The 25,416-nt window shown below is 38.2% G+C and overlaps 1 protein-coding gene across 7 annotated transcripts in view; it reads left to right on the forward strand.

Annotated features, from left to right (window-relative positions):
• The window catches only part of INPP4B (inositol polyphosphate-4-phosphatase type II B), a gene marked incomplete at both ends in the record, with an annotated part of 346,425 nt that overhangs the window by 94,339 nt on the left and 226,670 nt on the right, over positions 1-25,416 (forward strand). For 6 of the 7 annotated variants that reach the window (XM_079705832.1, XM_079705833.1, XM_079705837.1 and 3 more), the window contains 2 exons: positions 9,028-9,078; positions 17,463-17,542. In XM_079705832.1, coding sequence (XP_079561958.1) covers positions 9,028-9,078; positions 17,463-17,542 — 131 coding nt within the window. The remainder of the gene's footprint in view (positions 1-9,027; positions 9,079-17,462; positions 17,543-25,416) is intronic. The other variant, XM_079705834.1, reaches the window with a different exon arrangement.

Consider the following 25,416-nt stretch of genomic DNA (forward strand, 5'->3'; position numbering starts at 1 on the left):
GGTGCAGTCATATAGTGAAATTAATAGTCTTAAAGGGCTACCAATTAAACATAAAGGGACCGATGTGACCAGAGGGCTGTGGTGTGAACATCATTGCCTTAGAGAAATGGAAAACTCCTACGATTAGATGCATCCAAACTAAGAGTGCTTACACTTTTCTTAATGTGATCTCATTTGGCTTGGGAATCTCTAGAATGTTCTTGTGTGTATCATTTGCATAATATGTTTTGACATGTGAAAGGTGATCACGTTTACCTAGTAAAGATCAAGAGAACACATCACACTCAATAATTATTGGATTATTTTTAGATAGTGCTCAGGCTTCAGGGTTAACTCTGCTTTTATGAAGAGAACTACCTGTAGTTATCCATTTGTAGCTGGTGTATCGAAGACTTAACAGACAGCGCAACATGTAATGACATCTTTTCCCCTCTCCAATCATATTTAGCTACGACATTCTGTTGAGTATCATTGTTCATCCCTTAATCACGTTTGGAAGATCCCTTAGCTTCACAATAACTTTCAGACATTACAAAGGTTAGTTTGGGTAGGATGTGGCAGTTGAAACAAGCAATGCTCCCTCTGATGCCACCTAGAAACAAGCCGAACGTGTTATAAAAATCACGTTTGAAAACATCATCAAGCTGTGACAGTAATAACAGCATGAGAAACTAAAATTCCAGAGAAAGGAGGACGTTTCAGAGTGGAGCCATCAGGAGCCTGTGGATTTTTCCTCTTCAGGCATTTGGTGATTCTGAGAGTAGGTTGAAGAACAGGCATTTGCCTGAACACGGGGCTGCTGCTCCTCAGAAGAAGAGAATGTAGCAGAGCCTTCAGCCATTGTGTTGGATGGACTGAGAAACTGAGACTTCAGGGACCTCAAATCAATGGGCACTTTTTCTCAGAAGAGAATCGCTGAATCCTGACCTGGACAGGAGGCAAAAGAACCAGGCCAAAAGCTTATATAAAGCAGAGTGAAACCTCCCACGGTTTCACAGTGTTTAGGAAACCAGGGAAAAGAACCAAAACCAGGCATGAGCCATAGCCCTAGAGGGAGTGTTGAATTGACAATGAGGGACTAAAAAGCCATTTCTCACCTGGGGGTGATTACAGATTCTCTCTGTAGCTAGAAGTCTGAGTATCTGTCTTTGCTAAACACAAGGTGGCAGCTGCCAGGCCCAGAACCCAGCAGAGATTTTGGTTTTCATGTGTAGCTGAAATGACAAACTTAGAGAACAGAAGGGACTCAAACTCATGGCTGGTCTGTCTCTAAAGACATTTGCCAGACGTTGAAGCTGAGGCCCAGTACAAAAGCGGTCAAGGACCGCATCCTTTCAAGGACTGAGAAGCAAAGACCAGTTAGGCTCTCAGCTGAAAGTTACAGAAGGCCATACCCTACAACACAGGTCGACTGAGTGTCTTAGTTTGCTAAGGCTGCTATGAAAAAGTGCCACAGACTGAGCGGCTTTCACAACAGAAATTTATTTTCTCACATTTCTGGACTCTGGAAGTCCAAGATCAAGGTGTTGGCAGGGATGAGGTCTTCTGAAGCTTCTCCCCTTGGCTTGCAGATGGCCACCCTCCTGCTGCCTCTTTACATGATCATCCCTTTGTGTTTGCACCCCTGGTGTCTCTTCCTCTTCTCGTCAAGTTACAGGTCCTATTGCATGAGTGCCCCATCCTAGTGGCCTCATTTTAACTTAATCACCCTGTCACCCATGATAGTCACATTCCGAGGTACTGGTGCTTAGGGCTTCAATATATGAATCTGGGACTGGGGAAGCGTGGGATTGGGGGTAGAGGGGTTGGGGAAGTGGAGATTCAGCCTACAACACCGAGTCTTACTAGAATTCCAGACTAGCTCTGTCCCAAATCAATCCCTGACTTGATGACAAGAGCAACCCCTTCCCCATAACATGATGTAACAAAGCATAACAAAGGAAAGACATGTCTGAAAGAAAATATTATCTGGAGCTCTACAGATGATTGACATTTAAAAAGTTACTAATTACCTTCATAACCAGAAGAATAAATCCCATTCCTTATTTAAGCGCGTTTAGGTACAAATGAATATCTACAATTCTCATCTGTGACCTGTTTCACTCGTAAGTACTCTAGACCAGACCATAAACATGCATATGAATTACGTGGGAACCTTGATGAAATGAAGACTCTGATTCAGTATGTCTGGAATGAGCCTGAGATTCTGCATTTCTATAACAAGCTTCTAGGGGACAGTCCTCAGACCATCCTCCTGACCAGCTACAGACCAGTAGGTGATGAGTGTGTACGCTGGAGTTTAAGAAAAATTGCCCAATAAATAATATTTAAGATCACTTCCAGCTCTGACATTCTGTTAACTTTAAAAAAAATTCTTTTCCAAAAGAAGACTTATTCTATCACTTGACCATTGCACAGTGCATTTTTGTGAACTTGTATAGGATTTGGAGTTTATGAGGTTCACACTCAAAAAAGCTCATTTATTTTAGGGCAGTAGTTCTGAACTTCGGCTACGCATTGGAATCAAGTGGGGAGTGAGCATTAAAAAACACTGATGCTGGAACAGACCCTTCCCTCAGAGATTCTGATGTAATTATTCTAGAATGTGGCCTGGAAATTGGCATTAAAATTATGCCAGATGATTCCAATGTGTTGTCAAGATTAAGAACAACTGTTTTAGTGTAGCACTTTTATTTGTTTTTTTATTTTTACTAAAATAGTACTGGCCCTGCTTTGACCACCCACCTCATTTACCAGGCCCATTTCTGGTAAAAGTAAGTAAATGTTGATCACAGCCCACCTGCAAAGGAAGTAGGATTTACCCACAGTTGATAGTTGAAGAACTTTTTCTCGGGAATTTTTTATCATCTGTAGCTAGATAATTGCTGCTCCTTATAGGCTGGTCATGTGATTTCTACTTTGCCAGAGTCTTCTACAATCCCTATTGTCTCTTACACCCAGTTCACTTCTTTCATTAATTTAACCTGCTTGGCGCCTTTGGGTATGTGAGTTTGTAACACTATCTCTACCATACTAATTAGTGAGATAGTAAATTAGAGATTAAACATGTTCAAGGAGAAATTTTAAATGTACTTCTCAGGCATATTTCAGTTAAAAATTTCACATTGCGTAGGTAGTTTTTCTAGGTTAGCTCTAAGACCCCTTCCATCTCTAATATTCTGTGGTCTAAATTGTTGGCATTTGTGCATGGATCATTTTCTCCATCCACGTTGGAAAATCAATATCTGAGTGGCTGATAGGTTTTAGACAATTGAAAATGCTTAACAATTATTATTGCATATTTTGACTCTTAACCATGTTATTAGTATTGCCTATAGGAATGCGAAGTCTTCTTAATCTCTGAGATTGCCAGTGTTTATAATAGTGGCTGGGTCATAATAAGTAGTTAACGCATGTTTGTTAACATTAAAATACTGAATTAGGATTTAATATGACCTATTTTGCTTCATTTCTTCATAGCCATAAACTGAATTCAAAATTTCATTTACAACCAATGGGAGGTCTAAATTATTCTGGCCACTGAAACAAATGTAAACATCCAAATTCAGTGTCTTAACACAATGGACGTTTAGCTCTTATCATTGTGGTGGACAGACTTCTAAGATGGCCCCAAGGTACCACCCCATGTTGTACATGTTTTACATAATCTGAAGATCTGAAGTGCAAGAAGGTTTGATGCAAACGAGATTCTTTATTGCTGGATTTGAAGATGGAGGAGGCCACAGGGCAAGGAACGAGGGCCACCTCCAACAGTTTATAGCAGCCTCCAGCTGACAGCCATCAAGATAACAGGGCCCTCAGTGCTAGAGCTGCAAGGAACTGAGTTCTGCTAACAGCCCGCGGGAGCTGGCAGATGACCTTTCCCTAGACAAGTTTTCAGATGAGGATGCAGCCAGCTGCCACCTTGATTTGAGCTTTGCATGTAGGACTGGATGGGACAGCCCGGCCATACCAGGCCTGGATTTCTGACATACAGACTGTGAACTAATAAGTGAATGTTGTTTTAAACAGCTAAGTTTGTTGTTATTTTTTACACAGCACTAGAAAGCTAACCAATCATTTGATAGCCTAATACTGGTAGTCATGGTTGGTGGATGGCTTTCTTTTATGTGGTCATTCTGGGACCAGGTGCAGCTCTGCAGTCACCTAAAGAGACAATGGAGAGGGCATTCTAGATCCACTTCTGAAAAATCCAGTTTAGATGTGGCAACCATCACTTATATTTTATTGATAGGAACTAGTTACATGGTTATCTGTCAATACAAGGCATCCTAGGAAATATAATCCTGACTGAGCAGCTTCCTCTCCAAAAATTCATATTGTGCAAGAGGGCTAAACATTTCTGTTGCAGTCAGATTTCCATGTGTTTGAATATTAAGGCAATTCTATATCTCATTCCAAGTGGAACAAGTAAATGGGGTGACATCATATATTTTAATTTGAGATACAGAAAGAATAAGAGTAATGCATTAGAAAAAAGGGATGTGTTTCAGTGACACATTCATTATCAGAGATCTTATCAGGTATGACAATAGTCTGAGGAAAGCATCTGGGCTTTCTCCCTGCCCCGAGGTATTCCTCCACTACTGCCAACATCTTCCATTCCGCCTTCCAGGGGAAGGTTGCTCCTTCCTCACCTACCAGTGAGGTCCAGGCCTGGACACCCTGGTGCACAGCATCATGGCAGCACGGCCTTCCCTTCTGTGGATCTGGTTACCCAACGGTATCCTAGCACCACTCACCTATGAAAAATACAGCAATCACCCTCCTCCCTGGCTCAGGGAAGCTGTGTCCAGGCTCTTTGTAGCAAGGGTGACTCTTTCAATAAGTTGTCCCCCATGGACTAGAGTGCTGTGTTCAGCCACTGCAGTGGTAGCCCAAGTAGCCTCTTGCTTGGAAACAAAGTTTATGAGCTAATCTATAAGGATTTGATGAAAGAGTGTCACTCACTCTATGCTACCTGATTTTCCTTTGGTTGTTTCTTTTTTTTTTCAAGGTAAATTTAGTGCATAGAATGTTGAGCTTATGAAGTTGATAGAGAAGGAAATGAATTTGTTTTACAGGAACCTTAAGAAATATTCAAGACAGAATATATAATTTTCTACATGACCTCTTCTAGTAATTGATCTTTCTTGCTTTATTTGATATCATAAAATCCAGACAAAAGGAAGTTATAAGAACTCTAAATGTGTAGTCAGTCAGACATTCTTATCTTCCAGGAAGGGACAGGGGACAGGGAGGGGTATGGTGAAGAAAAACAGGGAGAAGAACTGCTAATAAGACCAAAAAAGGGAAAATGAATTCCAAAGGAAGGCCAGTAAATCTCAGGAGGCATGACATTGCCGATGAACTGGAATATTCCAGATGCTACAGTGACAGCCATTGCTTCATCCCTTTCTCACCAAGAGGTCTCAGCTAAATCTGTCCAGGGTTTATTTATGGTTTTTTTTTTTTTCAGTGACATATTCCTCCCTCTGGTCCTGTCTCCCTGTCTCTCTGCTTCCTTCCATCTTTCCTCTGTCATTTCTTCCCTCTCTCTTTTGTCTTCTTTCTTGTTTCCCCTCCCCCCTCACTTCCTCTCTTCCTCCTTCCCTTTCTCTCTCACTTCCTCCCTCCTTCCCTCTCTGTGTTAAGTACTGTTCTAAGTGCTGAAAAGATGTCATACTCTTGACAACTTATGGGGTCTCTTATTAACCTCATGTTAAAGAGAGCGGACATAACGGCAAAGGGCAGCTGGCATGAAGAGGTTAAATAATTCTTCCGACGTGAGTCTGGGCAGAGTTGGGATGATTCAGGGGGCTCCGATCATGTCTCTCCTCTACTTGAACACCTTGCCAAATTTCCTAGAAATTGCGTACAGCTCTGATTCTGTAACATGATAGATGGACATCTACAACAAATGGCCCCCAACCTCTCTCCCCAAACACAGTCGGCTTTTGTCACATCCCTAGAGGCACCCACGTTATAGCATCATCAAAATACTCACTCTTTTCCAAACACAATTGGGCTTTTACGACTCCATGCTGCATGCCTGATACATAACACCTTGCTTGCTTTGTCGCATCCTTCTTTACCTAAAACTCTTATGCATTGTTCAAAACCCAGACCACCTCTTTTGTGAGGCCTTTCCTGACACTTACAGGCTGAACTAGTTACTCTTCACTCTGAATGCAAACAGGAAAATGCTCCCATTTCCATTATAGGATTTACGACATTGTCCTGGATTATTCATACATTTGTCCTGCCCACCAGACTCTGAAGTCCCGAAGAGAAGGAATGGGACCTTATTCACTGGCAAACCCAGTGTTTACCACCTAGTTTGTGTTCACTGTGAAGAGGGTGGTATGATAACGCAAGAAAATCATCATCGATATGTAACCTATATGCTAAACATAAGTAGTACTGACCTTAAATATAAAGGTTTTAGAACTGTACATACATGCTGATTTAAACAAACATTTCCTATAAAAATGTGACTTTATACAATTTAAAATTGATTTATAATCTTGTCTTTCAGTTCCTCTAAATCAAGAGCTCTGCTAGTGATTTAAACATGCCATGATTTAATAAAATGTGATGTACTTTTCAAAAATACTTTTATTATGTAAAGTGAAATTCATTCTCTCTCCCCTTCACACACAAACACACACACGCACACACTGGAAATGGCAAACCAGTCTGTGAATATCTTTAGACTTTTTCATAGTATACATCTTTGTGTTAAAAAGCTTTTTTTCTATATAATTTATTCCTATTTATTTAACATTCAAGAAATAAATGTTATACTGATAAAATCTATTTAAATTTAGGAGTTTAATGACTGTGTTGCAGGAATTGTCACTATTATTCTACCTTTGTCCAACATTAGGTTGCATAGTCTACACACACACGCACACACACACACACACTATATGCAGTCCTACATATGTTTAACAGTTTCAGACTTCTTTCACTTTATTTCTAAATTCAAGCATATCCCTTTGGATAGTGTTATTTGGACGTCAAATATTTTCTTAAAATGATATATAAATACACACATATACATTAGTGTATGAGTTGCATGTATGTGAATATTTATTCACTGTATATATAGTTCATTCTGGTATATATATGTATATATGTATATAGTGTTATGTATATATACACACTATGTGTATAGTCTATATAAATATATACATATATGTATATATATGTGCACACACATACTGTATTTATATATCCCTTTGCATAATATTATTTGGATGTCAAATATTTTCTTAAGATGATATATAAATATACACGTATATACATGTGTGTATTAGTTGCATGTATGTGAATATTCCCTATATATGTAGTTCATTCTGATATATATATATGTATATATGTATATAGTGTGTGTGTATATACACACACTAAGTATATAGTCTATATATGTATATATACATATACTATATTTATATATCCTTTTGGGTCATATTTGGATATCAAATATTTTCTTAAAATGATGTATAAAATACACATATATACATGTGTGTATGAGTTGCATGTATGTGAATATTTATTCACTATGTATATAATTTATTCTAGTATACATATGTATATATGTATATATGTGTGTATATACACATGCTATGTATATAGTCTATACACACACTGTATTTATATAGTCTGTGTGTGTACACACACACACTATATGGTCCATTACAGCATGCTATGTATTAATATATAGTTTCCATGCTTCCTCATCCTTTGAGGCCAGCTAATGATTTCCAGATAATGAGACTGAAGGGTACCTCTGAACATTCTGGACCAAAGAACGTTAATGCAGCTACCAACCTGGAAATGCTCTTAGACAGTGAGCTCTCTGTCGTGAAATCCTGAGCTGAGCATATTCTGTAAATTGTGTTGTTTACTCTGTTGGGATCTCTTCTGTCATTATTCTGTGTGACAAAATAATGGTGAACAGTTTTGAGTCATGATGACTGACAGATTGTACAAGTGATAATGCTGGATCTGTCATAAAGAAACAAAGAAGTATGATTGCCCTTGCTGCACTTCCAAAGGGATTTTGTTAAAATGACCCCCTAAAATGTTGATCCATTATATGTTCCTGGGTTCCTCTCTCCCATCCCTCCCCGCAGCCCTCTGCTCTCCAGTTAAACACAGTGTTCTTGTATGTTTCTGTGTATTCATTTAACTTGTTTATCTCATCCTTACTTCAAATTTAGATATACTAGATTTAGGTTTTATGTTTTCTTCCTGCTTTTACTAGCTTTTTCTTAAGTGAGAAAGATAATTGTGACTTCTTTTTATTGGAAACATCTTTTTTCTTAAATAGAGAATCATAGACTCGTAACTATACATTAGGGTCAATATCCATGGACAGGAAGGAGCACAGGTAGTTTGAAAGGTCCCCAGGTAACTCTAATGTACAGCCAGGGTCAAGGATCAAGTAGAAATATGTCTACTTATCATCTAAGGAGTTGATTTTTCACCTGGAATGCTTTTTAAACATATGAAAAGCTTCCCCAAATGACTAATTATTTTACACTATTATCCTCTCCCACAATCGAGAATTAGTTTTCAAAGGAATCTAGATGCTGGTATATCACAATTTGGCCCAGTATTCTCAAGAGAGAGAGATATCCTAAAAGAGAATAAATATTTATAAGCATTCATGGAATGACAATCTCTATGCCAACTCTGTCCTTTCCCTGGAATGTTGAATGAGCTTTGCTTTTCAAGGAGATTAAAAGTGATTCACCTAAAGCCCAGATATCTCTATATTTGACAAGGGGTGATGGGATGAGCTCTGTCTACTTAAGAACCTCAGGAAGTTCAGGAACTATAAAAGGATAGCATCGTTGTTGCCCACAGTGGATGTCATACACAGGTACCTTCAGTAATGATTAACCACAGAGTCTGAATTGACGCCAGATGAGGGAAAATTCAAACAGCAACTGTGTGAAGCTTCTGCACTGGTTTCTACTCCAAAGTCATACAGAAAATGTTTGTTTTTCTCCCTAGGTTAGAACCAGTGTCCTCCCTGAACATAAGGATCCCCCGCCAGAGGTTGGGGTAAGTGTTTCTTTTGTTTCCAAAAGGCACACACATCACTTCTAAGCTAATCATGTGGGTTTTCTCTAGCCTCCTGCCTTCTAGCTGACAAATAAAATTGAGTTAAATTAATAGGGTGTGACCGTGCAAGGAGACACAGTCACATATTTGCAGAATTGCATGGACTTCATTCCTTGTCTCCTGAAAATCATCCTCTAGTGAATTCTTATTTAGTTCAGCTGGCTAGAGATGAGTCTAGAAATTGCCCTGCAGGTAACTGAGATGTGATTCGGAGCGAGCATTCTGGGAGCAACAGGAGGCTGGGAAATTGCAGGTGTGAGCTCGACCACTTCCGCAAGGACGCAGAAGGGCTGATTGGCCATGGGACTGTGATGTTTTCTGTGTCCAGCCGCTTCAACACTGTAGGGCAGGTTGAAACAGAAGCTGCCACCGAACTGCAGCCCAGTGCTGGAAAATCCAGCTGAGGTTTTCCTTCTGCATCTGAGCCATTGCATCTCAAGCTTTTAGAAGTTGGGAGAGCAAGAGGGTAACAGGTAATTTTGCTTAGACAACTTTAGAGTAGGCAATGGAGGCTCCTGAAGAATAGCCCAGCAGGCTGGTCCCTGGGATCTTGCATTCAGAAAGGTGGAAAAAGTCCAGAAGTAAGTTGAGTCTAAGAGCCCCTGCCAACTGAAAGGCCTATTTGAAATTCCCTGAAATCCTACAGGCAGTTGGCCACCTTCTTCCAGTGGGTGTGGGGAGCCCTGTACTAGGTAGCATTCATTTCCTCATTGGCAACAGCTGCCATCCCAACCTGCCAAGGGAGCCCTCCAGAAAGCGTGCCTTGGCTGAGAAGCGAGTCAGCCACCTCTGCATCTCTCAGCGTAGGGGAAGGAAAAGGGTACTTCGTGCTCTCTCATGCCGAACGCAGCCTTCTAGTTTCTTCCTGGAACAGGCTGAATAACTCTCTTTGACTTAAATGAAGCTTCATGCTTTGTTTCCTGCCAGTCCCTTCAGCCTCTTGTGCTGCTCTCACTTCCACCACCAATCTTGGTGCCAAGACTACCTGGGCTTCTAGAGTTTCTCCCAAGGAACCAGCGAGTCCTCCCAGCCTCAGGCCTCTCTCCCTGCAGGACACATGCAGTCTCCTTGCCTGGCTGCCCACTGGTGCTCTCTCCCAGCTCAGGACTCGGGTCACAGGCCTTTTGCCTACGACCACTCAGGCGTCCTCCTTCAAACTAGAACCGCCAGTGCAAGCTGTCCTCACACCCTTTACAGTTCCTTCATATAATGTAAGGCCTTCTGAAATATTTAACTCTTTTTTTTTTTTTTTTTTTTTTTTTGTGGTACGCGGGCCTCTCACTGTTGTGGCCTCTCCCATTGTGGAGCACAGGCTCCGGACGTGCAGGCTCAGCGGCCATGGCTCACGGGCCTAGCCGCTCCACGGCATGTGGGATCTTCCTGGACCGGGGCATGAACCCGCGTCCCCTGCATCGGCAGGCGGACTCTCAACCACTGTGCCACCAGGGAAGCCCTGTAACTCTTGTTTTAAATTAAAAAAAAAAAATCCATAGTGCTTTACAATTTTCAAATGTTTCACACACATGATTTCATATAATCCCATAATAACCCTTTTCCCCCACCCCTATTTTGCTCCTCCCCCTTCCCTTTCCCCACTGATAACCACTAGTTTGTTCACTGTATCTGTGAGTCTGCTTCTTTTCTGATTTATTCACTAGTTTGTTGTGTTTTTTTACATTTCACATATAAGTGATATCATACAGTATTTGTCTTTCTTTGTCTGACTTATTTCACTTAGCATAATGCCCTCCAAGTCCATCCATGTTGCTGCAAATGGCACAAAAAAAATTAAATTTATAACTCTTAATAAGTTAATCTTTTTTTTTTAAATTCCCATTTATTTTTTGAGGTTCAAGAAAGATGTGCTGGTTTAATTATTTTCCTCCAGCTGCTCACTGCCACAAGTTCCCTGTGTTAAGTGCCCCCTGCTTGAGATTTTAAGGACATCTTGGCCTAATTGTATGAATTTCCCCCCTAGTTTTTCTCTCATTCAAGTTCTTGGAATGGAATGCATCTTATTCATTTTAAAACTTGAGTCTCTTCTCTGGTTTTAAATTATTCTCTTCCACCCTCTCCTCCACGATTTCCCACTACAGGCTGTAGACATCTCTGTGCTTCTAGCAACTTGTGGTGGGGGGAGGGGGAATGGCCCATTCTCACACATTCTCCCCTTTCCTCCTCTCATTGCTCAGTTGCTCAGGAGAAAGGAAAGGGGGGAGGTTCCTTCTGTGCTTGCCCACCATGAGGTGTGGTGCCCTTTATGCTGGTTTTGATGCTTCTCAGCATAATGCTGCCTGAGTTCTCTTTGTGGCAGGGTGAAATGCTGGCCCTCCTGTGAGCACAAATATAGGTATTTCTGGGGGCCTTGGAGGCCCCTTCCCATTGTATACTTTCCCATCATGGGGGATCTGGTTCTGGATGAACCATGTCTCTTCTGACCGTTTCTATGAGCCCCAGCAGCATCGGGTACTAGATAATCAATGATTCTCAAAGGAGACACAATCACCAGTTCCCAACACAGCAGAGGTAGAGATGGTTTGGACACCTTCAAGCTTCATAAGTCATGTTTTGGGTCCATATTCCCATGACTTTGGTTTTGGCCTTGGAGATAGAGATGTCTTCCTGAGGGTAATGTAGAGAGAGATCTGCTTCATTTCCTAAATTGTATCCTCCCCAAATTCTGACCTCTCTCTTAAAACACTACCTTTATATGAACTGGCTGTGTTGTGGTTACTAATAGGCCAGTTTCTCTAAACTGGCTCCTTTTAGGCACTGTGATGAGGTTTTCTGAACTTATAATGTGGAACATTTGTTATCTTGTGTCCTCATCCTTGACAAAGACTCATCTATAATTCCTGGACCAAAAGAAACTTCTCATCTATAATTCCTGGACCAAAAGAAACTTCTCAATGGGCATTCTCCGACATGCCTATTGTATCAGTTAGGAATGCATTCAGAAGCAAGTAACTCGATGAAGAGTAGGTAACAGACTTGTTCTTCTCATGTTAAGGAAAGTCATGGGGAAATTGCCCAAGTCTCCAGCTACTCAAAATGACTTAAAGCAGCCAGGCTCTGTCCATTGTCCTGCTTCTCCTTTCTTAAAGTGTTGTACAGTCTGACCATTACACCTCCAGGTATCACATTCCAAATTGAAAAGGTTCTGAGCAACTCATCCTGTTCCTTCAATTCTGGAAAGGAAAACTCAGTTGGTATACAGTCATTCCTCAATATCCTCAGGAGATTGGTTCCAGGATCCTCCTCGGATACCAAAATCCATGGATGCTCAAGTCCCTTACAGTTGGCTTTGCATATCTGTGGGCTTTATATCAGTGGTTCTGCATACCACGGTACAGAGGGCCAACTGTCTCATCACTTACATAATCACTGAGAAGATCAGAGTCCCTGGGTAGAAGGGAATCAGGATACAATTCCCATTTAAACAAATCAAGATGCTATTAGTAATGCAACTTGGGCAGAATGGGTATTATATATTAGTAATGTCTCCACTCTCCTACTAGGTGTTAAACTCCATGATTGCAAAGATCATGTATATTTTGTTTACTTTAATAGCCCTAGCTCTGTGCCTGGAAATTAGCAAATCATGACATATGTATTGAATGCATTAGGAAGCATACCATGATTTTGGTTTGCCAACCATCTTATATTTTTTTAGAACCACCAGAATAAAAAGGGAGGGGGTGTCTAAAAATAATTGCAATAACATGGTAAGAATCGAGTACATTTTATGACACATCAGAAATCAACAAAATGGCAATTATATTACCAAACTGAATCTCAAGCATGATAAGAATGAGTCTAAATAAGAACAAGTCAGCATGCCTTGGCTTGTCTAACACACTCAGAGCACATGATATTCTGGATAGAGAAAAATTGTCATACCTTGAGCTGATTAATATACATCTCATCACTCCTCCAAAATATTTTTTTGGACACTGAAAAAAATTCTTGAGAATTTAAATTCTTGGCCAAGAACATAGAGCAGGTAATAGCTCTGCCATTACAATGTGCCACGGACTCTAGCCACTGAGTACTCCAATTTAAAAAATGAACTAAATTTTTTTATTATAAATCTTTCAAATATGTTCCATACATTTCTTTGCATTCTTCAGCAGCATCTATTAGATGAAACCACACCTTTGTTGATGACTTAGTCAAGCAGATACCAATCTGTGCTCTGAGACCTTGTGAGGTATATCCATAGTAAAGATGTAATTTTATAATATATGACTTTGCCCTAAACTGCATTTTAATGTGTTCTTTGGACTGTTCATCAAGTTGTAATAGATATTCTCTCAGTTCTTTTTTCTTTGTGATGTATTTTTTCAGCACATATAGTTCATGTACCCTCTGTCCCTTGTTATAGAATGGGAAACCACACAACCATGTCTGTTAGGGTAGAGAGGGAAGAAAAAGCACCTGTACAAAAGTATGAAAAAGGGCCCATCCTGTAAGTTATGTGCAGGAGATGCTGTGTATCAGCCTGCCTCACAATATAAACTTCTGGTTTTCAAAGACCTTTTAAAACCTACACCACAGTTCCAGTGTATAGTTTTATGAGAATATGTCAGAGTATTACGGATATCTTCATTTACCCTCAAAAACCAGCACTGTCTTCTAGAGACATAAAGGACCACATAACTTTCATATCTTTTTTTTCACTAGAATTTATTCTCGTTTATATTTCCCTGAATCTAACTTTTATTTTTAAACGTACATTTTTCTTTTTTATAATAGGAATTTCTCATAGGCTTTTTAAAAAAAATACTCTGTCTTTTCCAAAAAGTATTTGAAATGGACTTATATTTAAGTCATCTGACTTCTGGGCATATTTTCCTTAAGCACTATGCAAGCTAATATTTATGCAGTGCTTCCTATTTTCCCAGCAATGTACTAAGTGCTTTGCCTGTATTACTTTAATTCTCATAACAATAAGTATGAGAAAGATACAGTTATCATATGCAACTTTTTCATCCAGAAACTAAGGCCTAGTATGGTGGAGTAACTTGTCCAAGTCCCAGATTTGTGAGAGAGAAGACAGACAAACGGAGCTTGACAGTGCCCATCAGTGTACAGCCAGCCTGGGGGCTGGGAGAAGTGATTTAATTGCCCAGATTTCCATTTTTGGACATAATCATGGATTTAGAACTACCCTTCAGATCTCCAACTCTAGTGACACTTTAATTTTTTTCTCCTTCTTTGTTTTTAAATTCTCCCCTGATATTGGAGCTCCCAGTTTAAAACCTTAAAGATGAGAATTTTAGAAACAATACCGAAGGAGAGATGAAAACATTGTTCCCTGAGTTATATTTGGAATATAAACAGATTTTTTGAAATAATTTTCTTGAATTCTATGATTATGATTAAAGTGACAGTAAAGATAAAATAACTCTATATTAAGTTATTCTTTTGCATTAGCATTGTGTGCTATTTTCCCTCCATGGGAATTCAGGTTTCATAATAGAGAAGACTGTTTTCTCTCTAATTCATTCTTTGACCAGGAGTCCAATGAATATTCATGTAAATGAATGATGTGTTTTCCACTTTCAGGGGTGTGGAGGATCCTAGTTTTATTTATACTGAGGTGAAGCAAACACATAAAAACCTGCTAGAAAGTAAGAGTATAGGCAAGTCCATTGTTCGGTATTGCAATGTGAAACAATTAGGTAATGTCTTTAAACTGAGGGATTTTATTAAATGCATTTTATGCAACATGTTATCCTAATGTACAGTTATTTTTAGAATAAATTAAAAAAATGTTTTTAGAATAAATAACACTTCCTCTGGTTTGACACCCTTTCATAATGCCATTACCTAAGTTGATTTATAATGGATTGTATGATTTCTGTAAGCTCTCTCTCAAAGGATAATATCCTTTGAGATTAAGCACGTGGCTGACAGTTGTGATGGAAAAGGTTGACTCACAGGCATCCTTTCTGGCACACTGCAAACACTCACAGTGCAGCAGTGGGTGTAGCATGCAGCCTCTCTGTTCTGGACAATGGGCTGAGCTAGAAGATGGACGAGCCAAGGTCCTGCTTCCACAGGAGCTCCCGGCCTGGTGGGCAGGAAAGACATTCAATGACTTGTAGTCACAGACTACTTGCAGCTGTGCCTGCTGGTGTGTCTGGGATGCATATCTGAAAATAGCCCCTCCACCTGTCTCTCGTTGCTACATTCCCGTCTGGGACATCTGCTGCTTCTGTTGCTGAAAAGACCACACTAACATTCATGGCATGTGCAGTTTGTTTTCTTAATTCTAAAACCATCCCTTCCTTCACAAATCTCAAAAGACAAGGAGAAGAAATAACTTGAAATTTGGGGGCACCGTGACATTTCTGATGGGTTGAGCATTTTCTTCAAATGAGGATACTGAGTGAGGGGTAGAATTTAAATTAATAAGCCTAATTACCTGTGAAAGAGTAATAAGCAAGACATCTCTTTAAAATACAAAATGCTAAAGTGAAATTCACTACCATGGTATACAATCCGCAAGCTGAAAAATTGTTTTGATTTCCCACAGTTCAGTGAATTATAATGCTTTATAAATATCTGCAGAAGGAGTATTTCTTTTATATCTCATAGTATAAATTACTTGAAAGCTAGTGTCTATGCCATTCATTCATTCATTTATTGTCAGTCACTATTTATCACACACAGAAAACAAAGCTCGTTGTGGATCTTCAAATCTCAATTTTTATTTTGAGGGGAGGACAGAATAAGCAATTAAATACATAATATTTAAGTGACAATAGAAAACATACAACAGGATAAGGAATGGAGACGAGCAGTGTGGAGCAGGGGGCCCTTTTATACAGCGACGTCCTAGTAGGTTATCTGCTGAGGTGGCATAAGTGCTTTTGTTCAGCTGGGTCTCTCCTAGACACTCTCTGCCCCTTACTGAAAAGTCACCCTAAATTTTGGCTTTGTTCATACAGCTCTTGGAATTCTTCTCTGCCTTGATTCACTCTCAGCACTCATGTCATCACAGCTTGTTTCCACAAATCTTCTGTTTTCACATAACATTCTTCACCTAATAATTTAGTCTTCTGTGATCCCCAATTTGGTGACTTGGTATCTAAACCACTTCTTCGAGTTTCAAGTGAATTAATTAGGTTTTATCATTACTAACATATAGGCATCTCCAACCTACAACCGAGTTGTATTTCAAATGTTTGCCTTTAAGACTTTTGAACCAGTTCTTCTAAGTTAGAACTTTGAAAAGAAGGAGAAAAATTCTGACCTGAAGCTTGTCTTCTCTATGCTCAAGGATCACTTTGTGTAGATGCAGCCTCTTACATATGGAATCACTGCGCACTTTCCTCTGAAAAGAACCAGTTGACTTAAGTCCAGCATCTCATTCTAGGGCAGGCTGGCAACAGACATATGAAGAGAGAATGTTCTGGAAGATGTAGTGTAGACTTCTTGTAAAGTATTACAGTGTGTTAGGCAGCAATGGTATGGGTTTGATACTGATATTTTCATGTTTACATCTTGATCTTGAAAGGAGAATGAGACATCTTATTTATGGTATACCATAAGATTGTGACTTTTAAATCACAAGCAGCCAGGAATATTAAAAAGAGGTGAAAGATTTTTATCCTGGAAAAGAAAAACCAATTTAGTGTTTTATTCTTTATGAGTCAGAGAGTATAGAAGATAGATATGTTCATAGATAGTCAACACCCAGTATGATAGGTTAAAAAAGCAATTTTAGAAAATGTAATTGAATAAGTACCATTCTTTTTTGTGTGTTGGAGTGAAATTGTCCCATGCTAGTATAGAAATAACAAAGGAAACAAATACTTTTAAACATTGCTGTGATGGGGGAGAACTGTAGCATTTCTATTTATAACTTGCACAGAATCCCACATAAAAATAGCTCCAACTAACAGATTTGCTCATATCTGGAATACAAAGTTGTTGCTGCCCATGACTTGAAGAATTCTAATAAGAACAAGGACGGCATGGGTAAATATTAAATGTCTGTCATCTTTTCTTTTATCTCAGTTTTCATGTGGGGAGAAAATGTGTTCATGGAAAAGTTCTGGCTTCTGTGTTAGACATTTTGTTATTTTCCTGGCTATTCATCTCTGGTTTTAATGAGAAGGATGCATTTGCATCCCTCAACCTCGCCCCATGAAGTGGATATCTATTACTGATTCTTGTATTTCTGTCAATGAAATATTTGTCAGGCTAATAGATTTAACATTTCACTCTTCTGAAGACTAGTTTTGTGTGATTGCTGTGACACAAAATACTGAGAACCTCAGAAGTTAATGGAAACCATTCTTTCTTATTTTCAGCGAAGCTTTCTGGGCTATGCCAGTTTTAAAGTCGGGGATCTACTGAAGTCCAAGGAGCAAGTGCTGACCCTGAGCCTGAGGTGGGTCTCAATGCTGTTAAATTTAACAGCCTGTGATATTTATTGAAGGCTGGTTGGGTTTGAAAGTCACAATTCTTGCAGATGTTTGGATGTCAACTCTCAAACAGCTTACGTTCTCCTCTGCAACAAGTTACAGGGAAACAGCAATTATTCAGGTTCATATTCAAGTCTGTGTTTCACATGGTCAAAAGTTATCAGCTCTTGTAGGGAAAAAAAATGACATTATTAACAAACAAGTGGTGGCCAGAGGGTTAGGGGTGGGGAATGGACAAAAAGGTGAAGGAGATTAAGCAATACAAACTACCAGTTATATAAGTCACAGGGATGTAATGTACAGCAGGGGAATATAGTCAATAATAATATAATAGCTTTGTATGGTGCATAATCTGTAAAAATATCAAATCACTGTATTGTACACCTGAAGCCAATATAATATTGTAAGCAACTATACTTCAATATAAAATAAAAAATAAAGCGATGAAACTTGAAATGAAACTTCAAAAAATAAGGTGATAAAATTTGAAAGTAAGAAAGTAAATAGAAATGATGGGCATGTTACTAAATAATATTTCTGTTACTTATCAAAATGTTACTTTTTAAATCAAGTGAGTTTCTAGGTTTGAAATATGTTTGTTAGAGGCAACTTGCAGATTTATGATAATAAAGGGTAAGCTGATTATTCTCTTTTTTTAAGTTTATTTTGCTACTATACTATTAAATATAAAGTGTAAGTTAAAAATATAAAGTATAAGTTAAAACAGACTCATTGCAACAGACAGCAGATCAGAGATGCTTTTGAGTATGAGTACAATCTGTTTTGATACAGATGACACAACAATCTTTAGGAACTGCACTGTGTTTTCATACTAAGAAGAGTATTAAATAGATTAATCATTTCTTTTTAACTTCATTATAAATTAGAAAAATAGTATGTTATTTTCTAACTGTATAATAACTTTAAAATTATGTATACATGGAGAACACTGCCTTACAATATTTATATAGTATAAATGAATATAAAAATTGTAGAGAACATAGTTTGTAAATCTTAAGATGCTCTTCTTTTGATGAAATGTAGAGACCATTGTCAGGGAACAGACAATGTGTCAAGTTTGTTTGCCCTCTGCCCAGCCCCTAAGGACCCATTATAACCAATTTATTTCAGTGTAGCTGTCATGGTTTATGGTGGAATCTGTACTGCTGGCTATCTCCTGTCTGATTTTTTCCTGATCCTTACAGTTTTGCATTTTGACTTAAGAGATGGTATAAAATAATTTAAAGTAACACATGTTCATGCAGAAAAATAAGTGTTGAAGGGTTCTACTGAGGCTGTCATCTTCTTTTGGGCTTCCTTTTGGCTGTAAATTTTTTTGTTGTTGCATTTTATTTGGGACGGCATTTAAAAATCTTTATAGTTTTGTGGTGTTATTCCCAATAAAATGTTGCTGTGTTTATTTTCTGTTGGAGGTGTGTAAGTGACAGCTAAAATGTCTATCTGTCGCTGTCACTGGTATCCTAGAAGATAGCTATTACCCATCTAGCATGGCAGTTAGATTTGACCCAAGTGCCCCTGGATTCATGATATAAGATGTCAGACATTGAGCTTGCTGAGAACCACCAGCAGGTCACATGTTTTCTATCTAAGTTGCATGGTACTTTATTCCTCACCTTGCTGATCACAAACTGCAGTGTTGATTGTATCATAACTGTCATTAACGTCCACAGCCCTCTGCACAACATTTAGACACTGGCTTTGAAACAGATATCAGGGACCCAGAAATCCTTAGTGAAATGAAAATATGTGAACACATACAATTAGAGGAAGGATAGGAACAGAAAGATCTAGTTTAGAGTGCTACACTTAGAAGGAAAAAGGAATATAATAATTCCAGATTTAGAGGAAATCAAGACACATTTCCACTTTTGATTTTAATACTCCTGATTCTTATTTATTTGATTTTGATTGTATAAAAGGAAACCAAATTTAGCGACAAAGCATTGCATTTTCTAGAAAAAATAATTTTTGAAAGCCAATTTTGAAATGGCGAGGTTAATATTTTTTTCCCTTTTTGCGCTTTGCCAAATTTGTAGATTTCTCCCCCTATGAACAAGACACATTATAGATTTATCATAACCTGCTGATTTCTGTTGCTTCGTGTTTTTCCATCTGTTGTAATTTATCTTCTTTCCACTGACTTGGCAACCTCTGAGGTACTGAGTTAGAAAAACGTTAGATCAGGGATAAGAAGCATTTTTTTGGTTATTAGTTTTGTTTTTACTATTCCTTTGCACTGACAATATCTGACTTTTATTCCTTTTATATTCAGGTCATAATTTTTAAAGAATAGAATTCTCAGATTTCTGTAAAACAAATTCACAGAAATAAGGGTAAGGGTGTATTTGTCAGCACCGTTCTTGGATAGTGAGCATCCGCAGAATCTGTCTAGTTTTGTTTGTGTTCACTGTCCCTTTGGGTTGCTTCTTATCAGATAAGTCAGATTTCAAACTCTCAAACTAGTTTCATGGAATACCATAGTTTAATGTGGCCTGTCCTATGTGCCGTGAACTGGAATTTTTGAGTTTGAGTTGAATTTTTATTTTCCACAAAAAACTTAAAAGGGCAAGCAGTGTGTGTCTTATTTATAGACTTAGACTCAACTTTCATGAAATATGGTACAGTGCATTTTTGAAATTGTAGGCTAAAATTTGTTTGCATGTATTGAGGAGAATGCCTCCGATATAGAAAGCGGTTCCCACTCATGTAACTCATCTTCACTTAAATGCATAGCCACTAAATTGCTGTCTAAGTGTTCTAGTATCCCAATTGGTGTCTTTATTTAGTATTAACCCTTGTACCTTTATATGACATCTGCTTTGTTTTTCTAGTTTACATTTGATAGTTCCTGTCTACTCTGACTTCCTTTAGATCTGAATCGTACTTTCTGTTTCGTTTTCTAGCTCATTACTATCTATTCCTGACTTCCATACTGTACTGTAAACAAGCTAAGGTTCTTGTATAGCGGATTACAATTGCAGACATGGAAGACACTGCTTAATATTACAATAATAGTAATAATAATGAGAAGAGAAGGAGGAGCAGGTGGAGGAGGAAGATACTATGAGACACTACGTGTTTTATGCTCTGATAAGTATGTTAGAGATGTTGTTTCATGGACCCTTATCAACGTATGATGTTATTACTTTTGTCATTTTATAAACTAAGGAACTGAGGTATAGAAAGCAGTTAAGTAATTTGCACAAAGTTACAATGTTCTTAACATAAGAAAGCCAAGTCGTGAAGCCACACGTTTCTGACTACAAATCCTGTGCTCTTAATGACTCACTTTTTGTCCCCATTGACCAAGGGGAAAACCGAGATCTAGTTAAAACATGTCCTGTGTCACGTGACTTGGTAATGGCAGAACAAAGCAAGGACTGAGGTCCAGGACCAGTCGCTCAAGGTGTCTTCCACATTGATTTCACCACGGTGCCTGGATTTATAGCAAATGAAGACCTAATGAGTGTTAGTGGCCATGGAGAACTCAGGAATATTAGCCATGATGGCAGAAAGTGAGGACCAGCCTGCTAGGTTAAGGGGGAATGGAGACTAAGGGAAACCTGGGGAATCTATTCTCACCCCAGAACCACGGTCCTGAGCCTGGTTTACTGCCCAAGCACCTAACAATTATTTGTTCTACCAACCTGACCTGAGTCTCTTGGAATCATAACAAGCAGAAATTTAGAACATAATAATACTGTCTTATTTAATTACAGAATGGAGAAGCAGATCTTTCTCTGGCAATGGCGCTAGAGATCAGGGGAAAAATTACGTTGCTATTAAAGTAGTCAGACAATCACAAAGGCAGAAAAAGAGGCAGGGATAAAAATTATTTCTTAGGAAATCCTTCTCAGAAGAACTGAGACAGATAGAAGTGCTTTGACCTTGTCTGACCCTTGTTGCCTATCTCCACACAGTTCGGACTTCATTCAGTGACTGTTCATTCAGCAAGCATTTATCACGAATTTTTCATAGGCTAACTATAGTAATAGGTTCTTTACCAAATTTTTTAAAATAGTAACAGAGTTAACATTTTGCAGTTGATATTACTAATAACACTGTTAATGAATAATCTTGTTATTTATTGATCATCTACTAGCATGCAAGGGATATGTTGGGTGCTTCTCCTGAACTATATAATTTAATCCCTGCAGCTTTATCATCCCAGTTTTCTAGCAACTTGTCTAAGATTCCGCAGGTACTAACTGTACAAGTAGGATTAGAATTCAGTTGAGTCTGACTCCAGAGCTTCTTCTGCTTTTATTTTCCTGCCTGATAGGAAGCTAATGATCTCACAGCATCTTTGCTTTCTTCTCCATTTTATATTCTATCTTTTGGAGAGTTTTAGGGACCTCAATTACTTTTTATTAATGTTTTAATCTTAAAATTCAATTTTATATGCCTGTGACATAGTAGAGAGGTTCAATAATTATTTGTTGAGATTTTGATTCATGATGATGACTTATATTTTTATGAATGCTAAATATGAACCTGGTACCATTTATTTCCAAGTGGAATCCACCTATATTAGTGAATATAATGCAGTCTAAGCTTTAGAGTATATCTGAGACAAGTAACTTTCAGAGTAATAGTGAGTGATAGATTGTGATTTTCTTGAAAGGCTGAAAACCTTACTTAGCATTCACATTTATTTCAGTGTAGGTCACATTGCCTTGCCACAGAAACATTCAGCTCATCTTAGTAACTGCTGTGTTATTTCTTTTGTAACCTTCCACATGTAATCCCCCCCCAAATTAAGCAAACATTTATTATAATTTTATCATAGTGGATGTGACCAAATTTTCTTGAATGCAGATGTATAAGAATTTATCCATAAAAAGAGAATTTATGTTTCCTTTTCGTTTATGACATCTGCCACATTTACAGTAGTGCTGTTGTGAAACATACAACGTAAGACTCCGATGATCCTAGACAGACATGTGATATTATGTTTTATAATATACAGATGTATGGGAGGGGATCTGAAAGAAACAAACAATGAATTTCTACTGTTTTTAAATTTTTCCTATTTTATGTAATATTTTATATGTGTACATGTTCATGCAAATACCACATGGATTTTATGGATAGGTATGTTTGTACATTTATATTCTTTTACGATTATTTTGCTTTCTCCCAAACTTGACTATTTATTTTCCATTATTGTCAAATATGTGTGTTTAGAGAAGGTAAGATCCAAATTATGGAGTCTTAAGTTTTGTTTGATTTTGTTTTTCGGTGTTTTGCTTAATTTAACTTCTTACACACACACACACACACACACACACACACGCACAAACACGCACTTCCATTTTATTTCTAAAAACAGAAGAACGACAAAAAAAAAAAACTCCCGCATATTTTTAACTGAATCTCCCAAAGCATGTTCTTAATTTAAGAGCTGGAAGCAATATTAAGGAGAGGTTCCTTAGGCTCGGACACACAGTTTTCTACAGCAGCATACTCAGAGCGATAAAAAAATGAAATTGTCACTAGCATTTCTCAGGTTGAGAGCCAAGGCCCATTCTGTAGGCCATAGGGCAGTGGGTCAGAATGTTTGTTCCTGGAATGCTCGAATGCATGTGAATCCCCACGTTCACCTGAGACCGAACTTGGCCATAGATTGACAATACAGTTTTAACTGATAAATTTATTTTTCATTCAAAATGGAATTAAACTTTGTTTTTTCGTTTCCTATCACAACTCTTTTCCTGCATGCAAATAATGCTTACTTTAAGCACCAGATACCGTCTTTAAAATTGTATGTGTGACAACAACATATTTTCTTATATTTACTTGGACTTCAGAGATGCTTTTAAAAAATCACACCCAAGCATCTTGAATATGTTTTGAATATGCTTTATTCTCCTTTAAAAGTCACTTCCAGTTAGTTTTGCTAGGTATCGGAAAGTAGGATTACAGCAGAAAGTTCTGCTGGTTCCACCACACTAAGCTTTATACATGTCTAAGACATTTTCTATGTTACATAAGGGTGGTAGACATTGACTGGTGGCCCAAAAGCCTGCTTTAAGAGAAAATAGCATATCAGTGATTAATTATAAAACAGAATAGTATTAAACTTTATTAAGCGCACTCGTGGAAAAGCTCGAGGATAAGGATGTCATGTAAAAGCTAACTTGATGCTTTTGCCTAGAAATTTCTAAAAATGCCCATCCTAACTGCTGAAAGCAATGAAAAAGAACACTGCATTCTTTTCCTTTGGGAGGGAACAGCAAGAAAACATGCACGTCAGTAGCAAATGCACACTCATGCTTTATCCAGATGCACACATATAGGAAAAGCCTCTAATCTCTGGAATGCTCTATTCACCGTGCTTTTGGCATAATTCAAAACGAAGACAGGAAGCTCCTCCAGGACAGCTTCTCTGATTCTGACACTGACTCGGACCTCATAGACACATAGGAAGAGGTAACTAACACTATTTGAGGCTTATGATGTTTCAAATGTCTTACCTTACTGAATCTTCTAATACCCTTGCCTGGAAGGTGATATTATTCTTGTTTTATAAGCTAACTGAAGAGTAGCAGTATAACTTTCTAAGGTCACACAGCTGGGACAGGATGGATATTAGAAGAGAAGAAGGGTTCTTAGAGAATATATATTTTGTTTAGAATTTTAGGATTAAATAAGTTTACAGACCGGAAGAGATCTTGACACTTTAGCTTCTTCTTGGACCCCTTTAGTGAACTGGAAATCAAACTTAGGAGGCCATACGTCTTTCCCATTTTCCGACAGGTCAGTGTTAGAAAAGTGTTCCTATTTTATCCCAGACTTTATCTTCTTGCCACATTCCCAGCTCTCCTTCATAGTGTTAAGTAGAATAAGCCTCATACCTTTTCTCTATGATTGCATAGTGTTAAGTAGAATAAGTCTCATACCTTTTCTCTGTGATTGCAGCTTTTTTGCCCAACTTTAAATCTCTCCTTTTTTACTCAGCAAGAAATGTAATGTAGTAGAAAGAGCACCAGACTTTCCTACCAGATTTGGGTTCAAGTCCCAGCTGTGTCACCAGCTGTGTCACCCCAGGCATGTTGTCTATTCTCTAACATCTGTTAATGGAAATAGTAATGACCTCCCTCCCAAGGTGATTCTGGGCAATTGATAAATGCAGTGAAGTTCCATGCATTGCCATGCATTAGAGAAAAACAATCTATAATGATTGCTTCTTGCATTAAACTTACTAATTCCTTCACCCATCACTTAATGTTTTGCTTAGTTTGCTTAGTTTGTTGTAGGTCTTTCTTAAAATGTGACATACACAATTCTCTAAATTGAGCAGTGGCAGAGAGGTTGATTTAACCTTTGATCTGGACATAACATTTTTATTATCTGAGGAACGGATGCTTCCTTGAAACCCAAGTTTTGGCTTTAATCACACTGACACCAGATTTGGCTTCTTATCAAATGGCAGATACCAGCAGGAGACATAGGGAAAGTATTTGGTTGAAACAGACTGCATTCTGATAGAGTTGGGAAAAATCTCAAATTTGCTTTGACTTCAAATTTTAGCAATATAGCATTGAAATCAGGACAGATATTCATAAAAGTGACACAGAGTGTCAATTGCTTTTAGGGTTTACCGATGCATGTTATTGCCAAATCTTTAATAAACTGTCTACAGAAATAAATTCAAGTGGTGTTTCTCAGGACTGGTCTGTGAAAAGGAAGGGAAACATCAAAAGCAGAAGTAGGACTATTTGCTTCTAAAATTGATTCTGTTCTTATATATAACTGTGTCAGTGTCATTTAGGAACAAGACTGTCTAAAATTATCAAAAGGCTCTAACATGAGCCAC

This window comes from Hyperoodon ampullatus (assembly GCF_949752795.1).
Source record: "Hyperoodon ampullatus genome assembly, chromosome: 1".
Lineage (NCBI taxonomy): Eukaryota > Metazoa > Chordata > Mammalia > Artiodactyla > Ziphiidae > Hyperoodon > Hyperoodon ampullatus.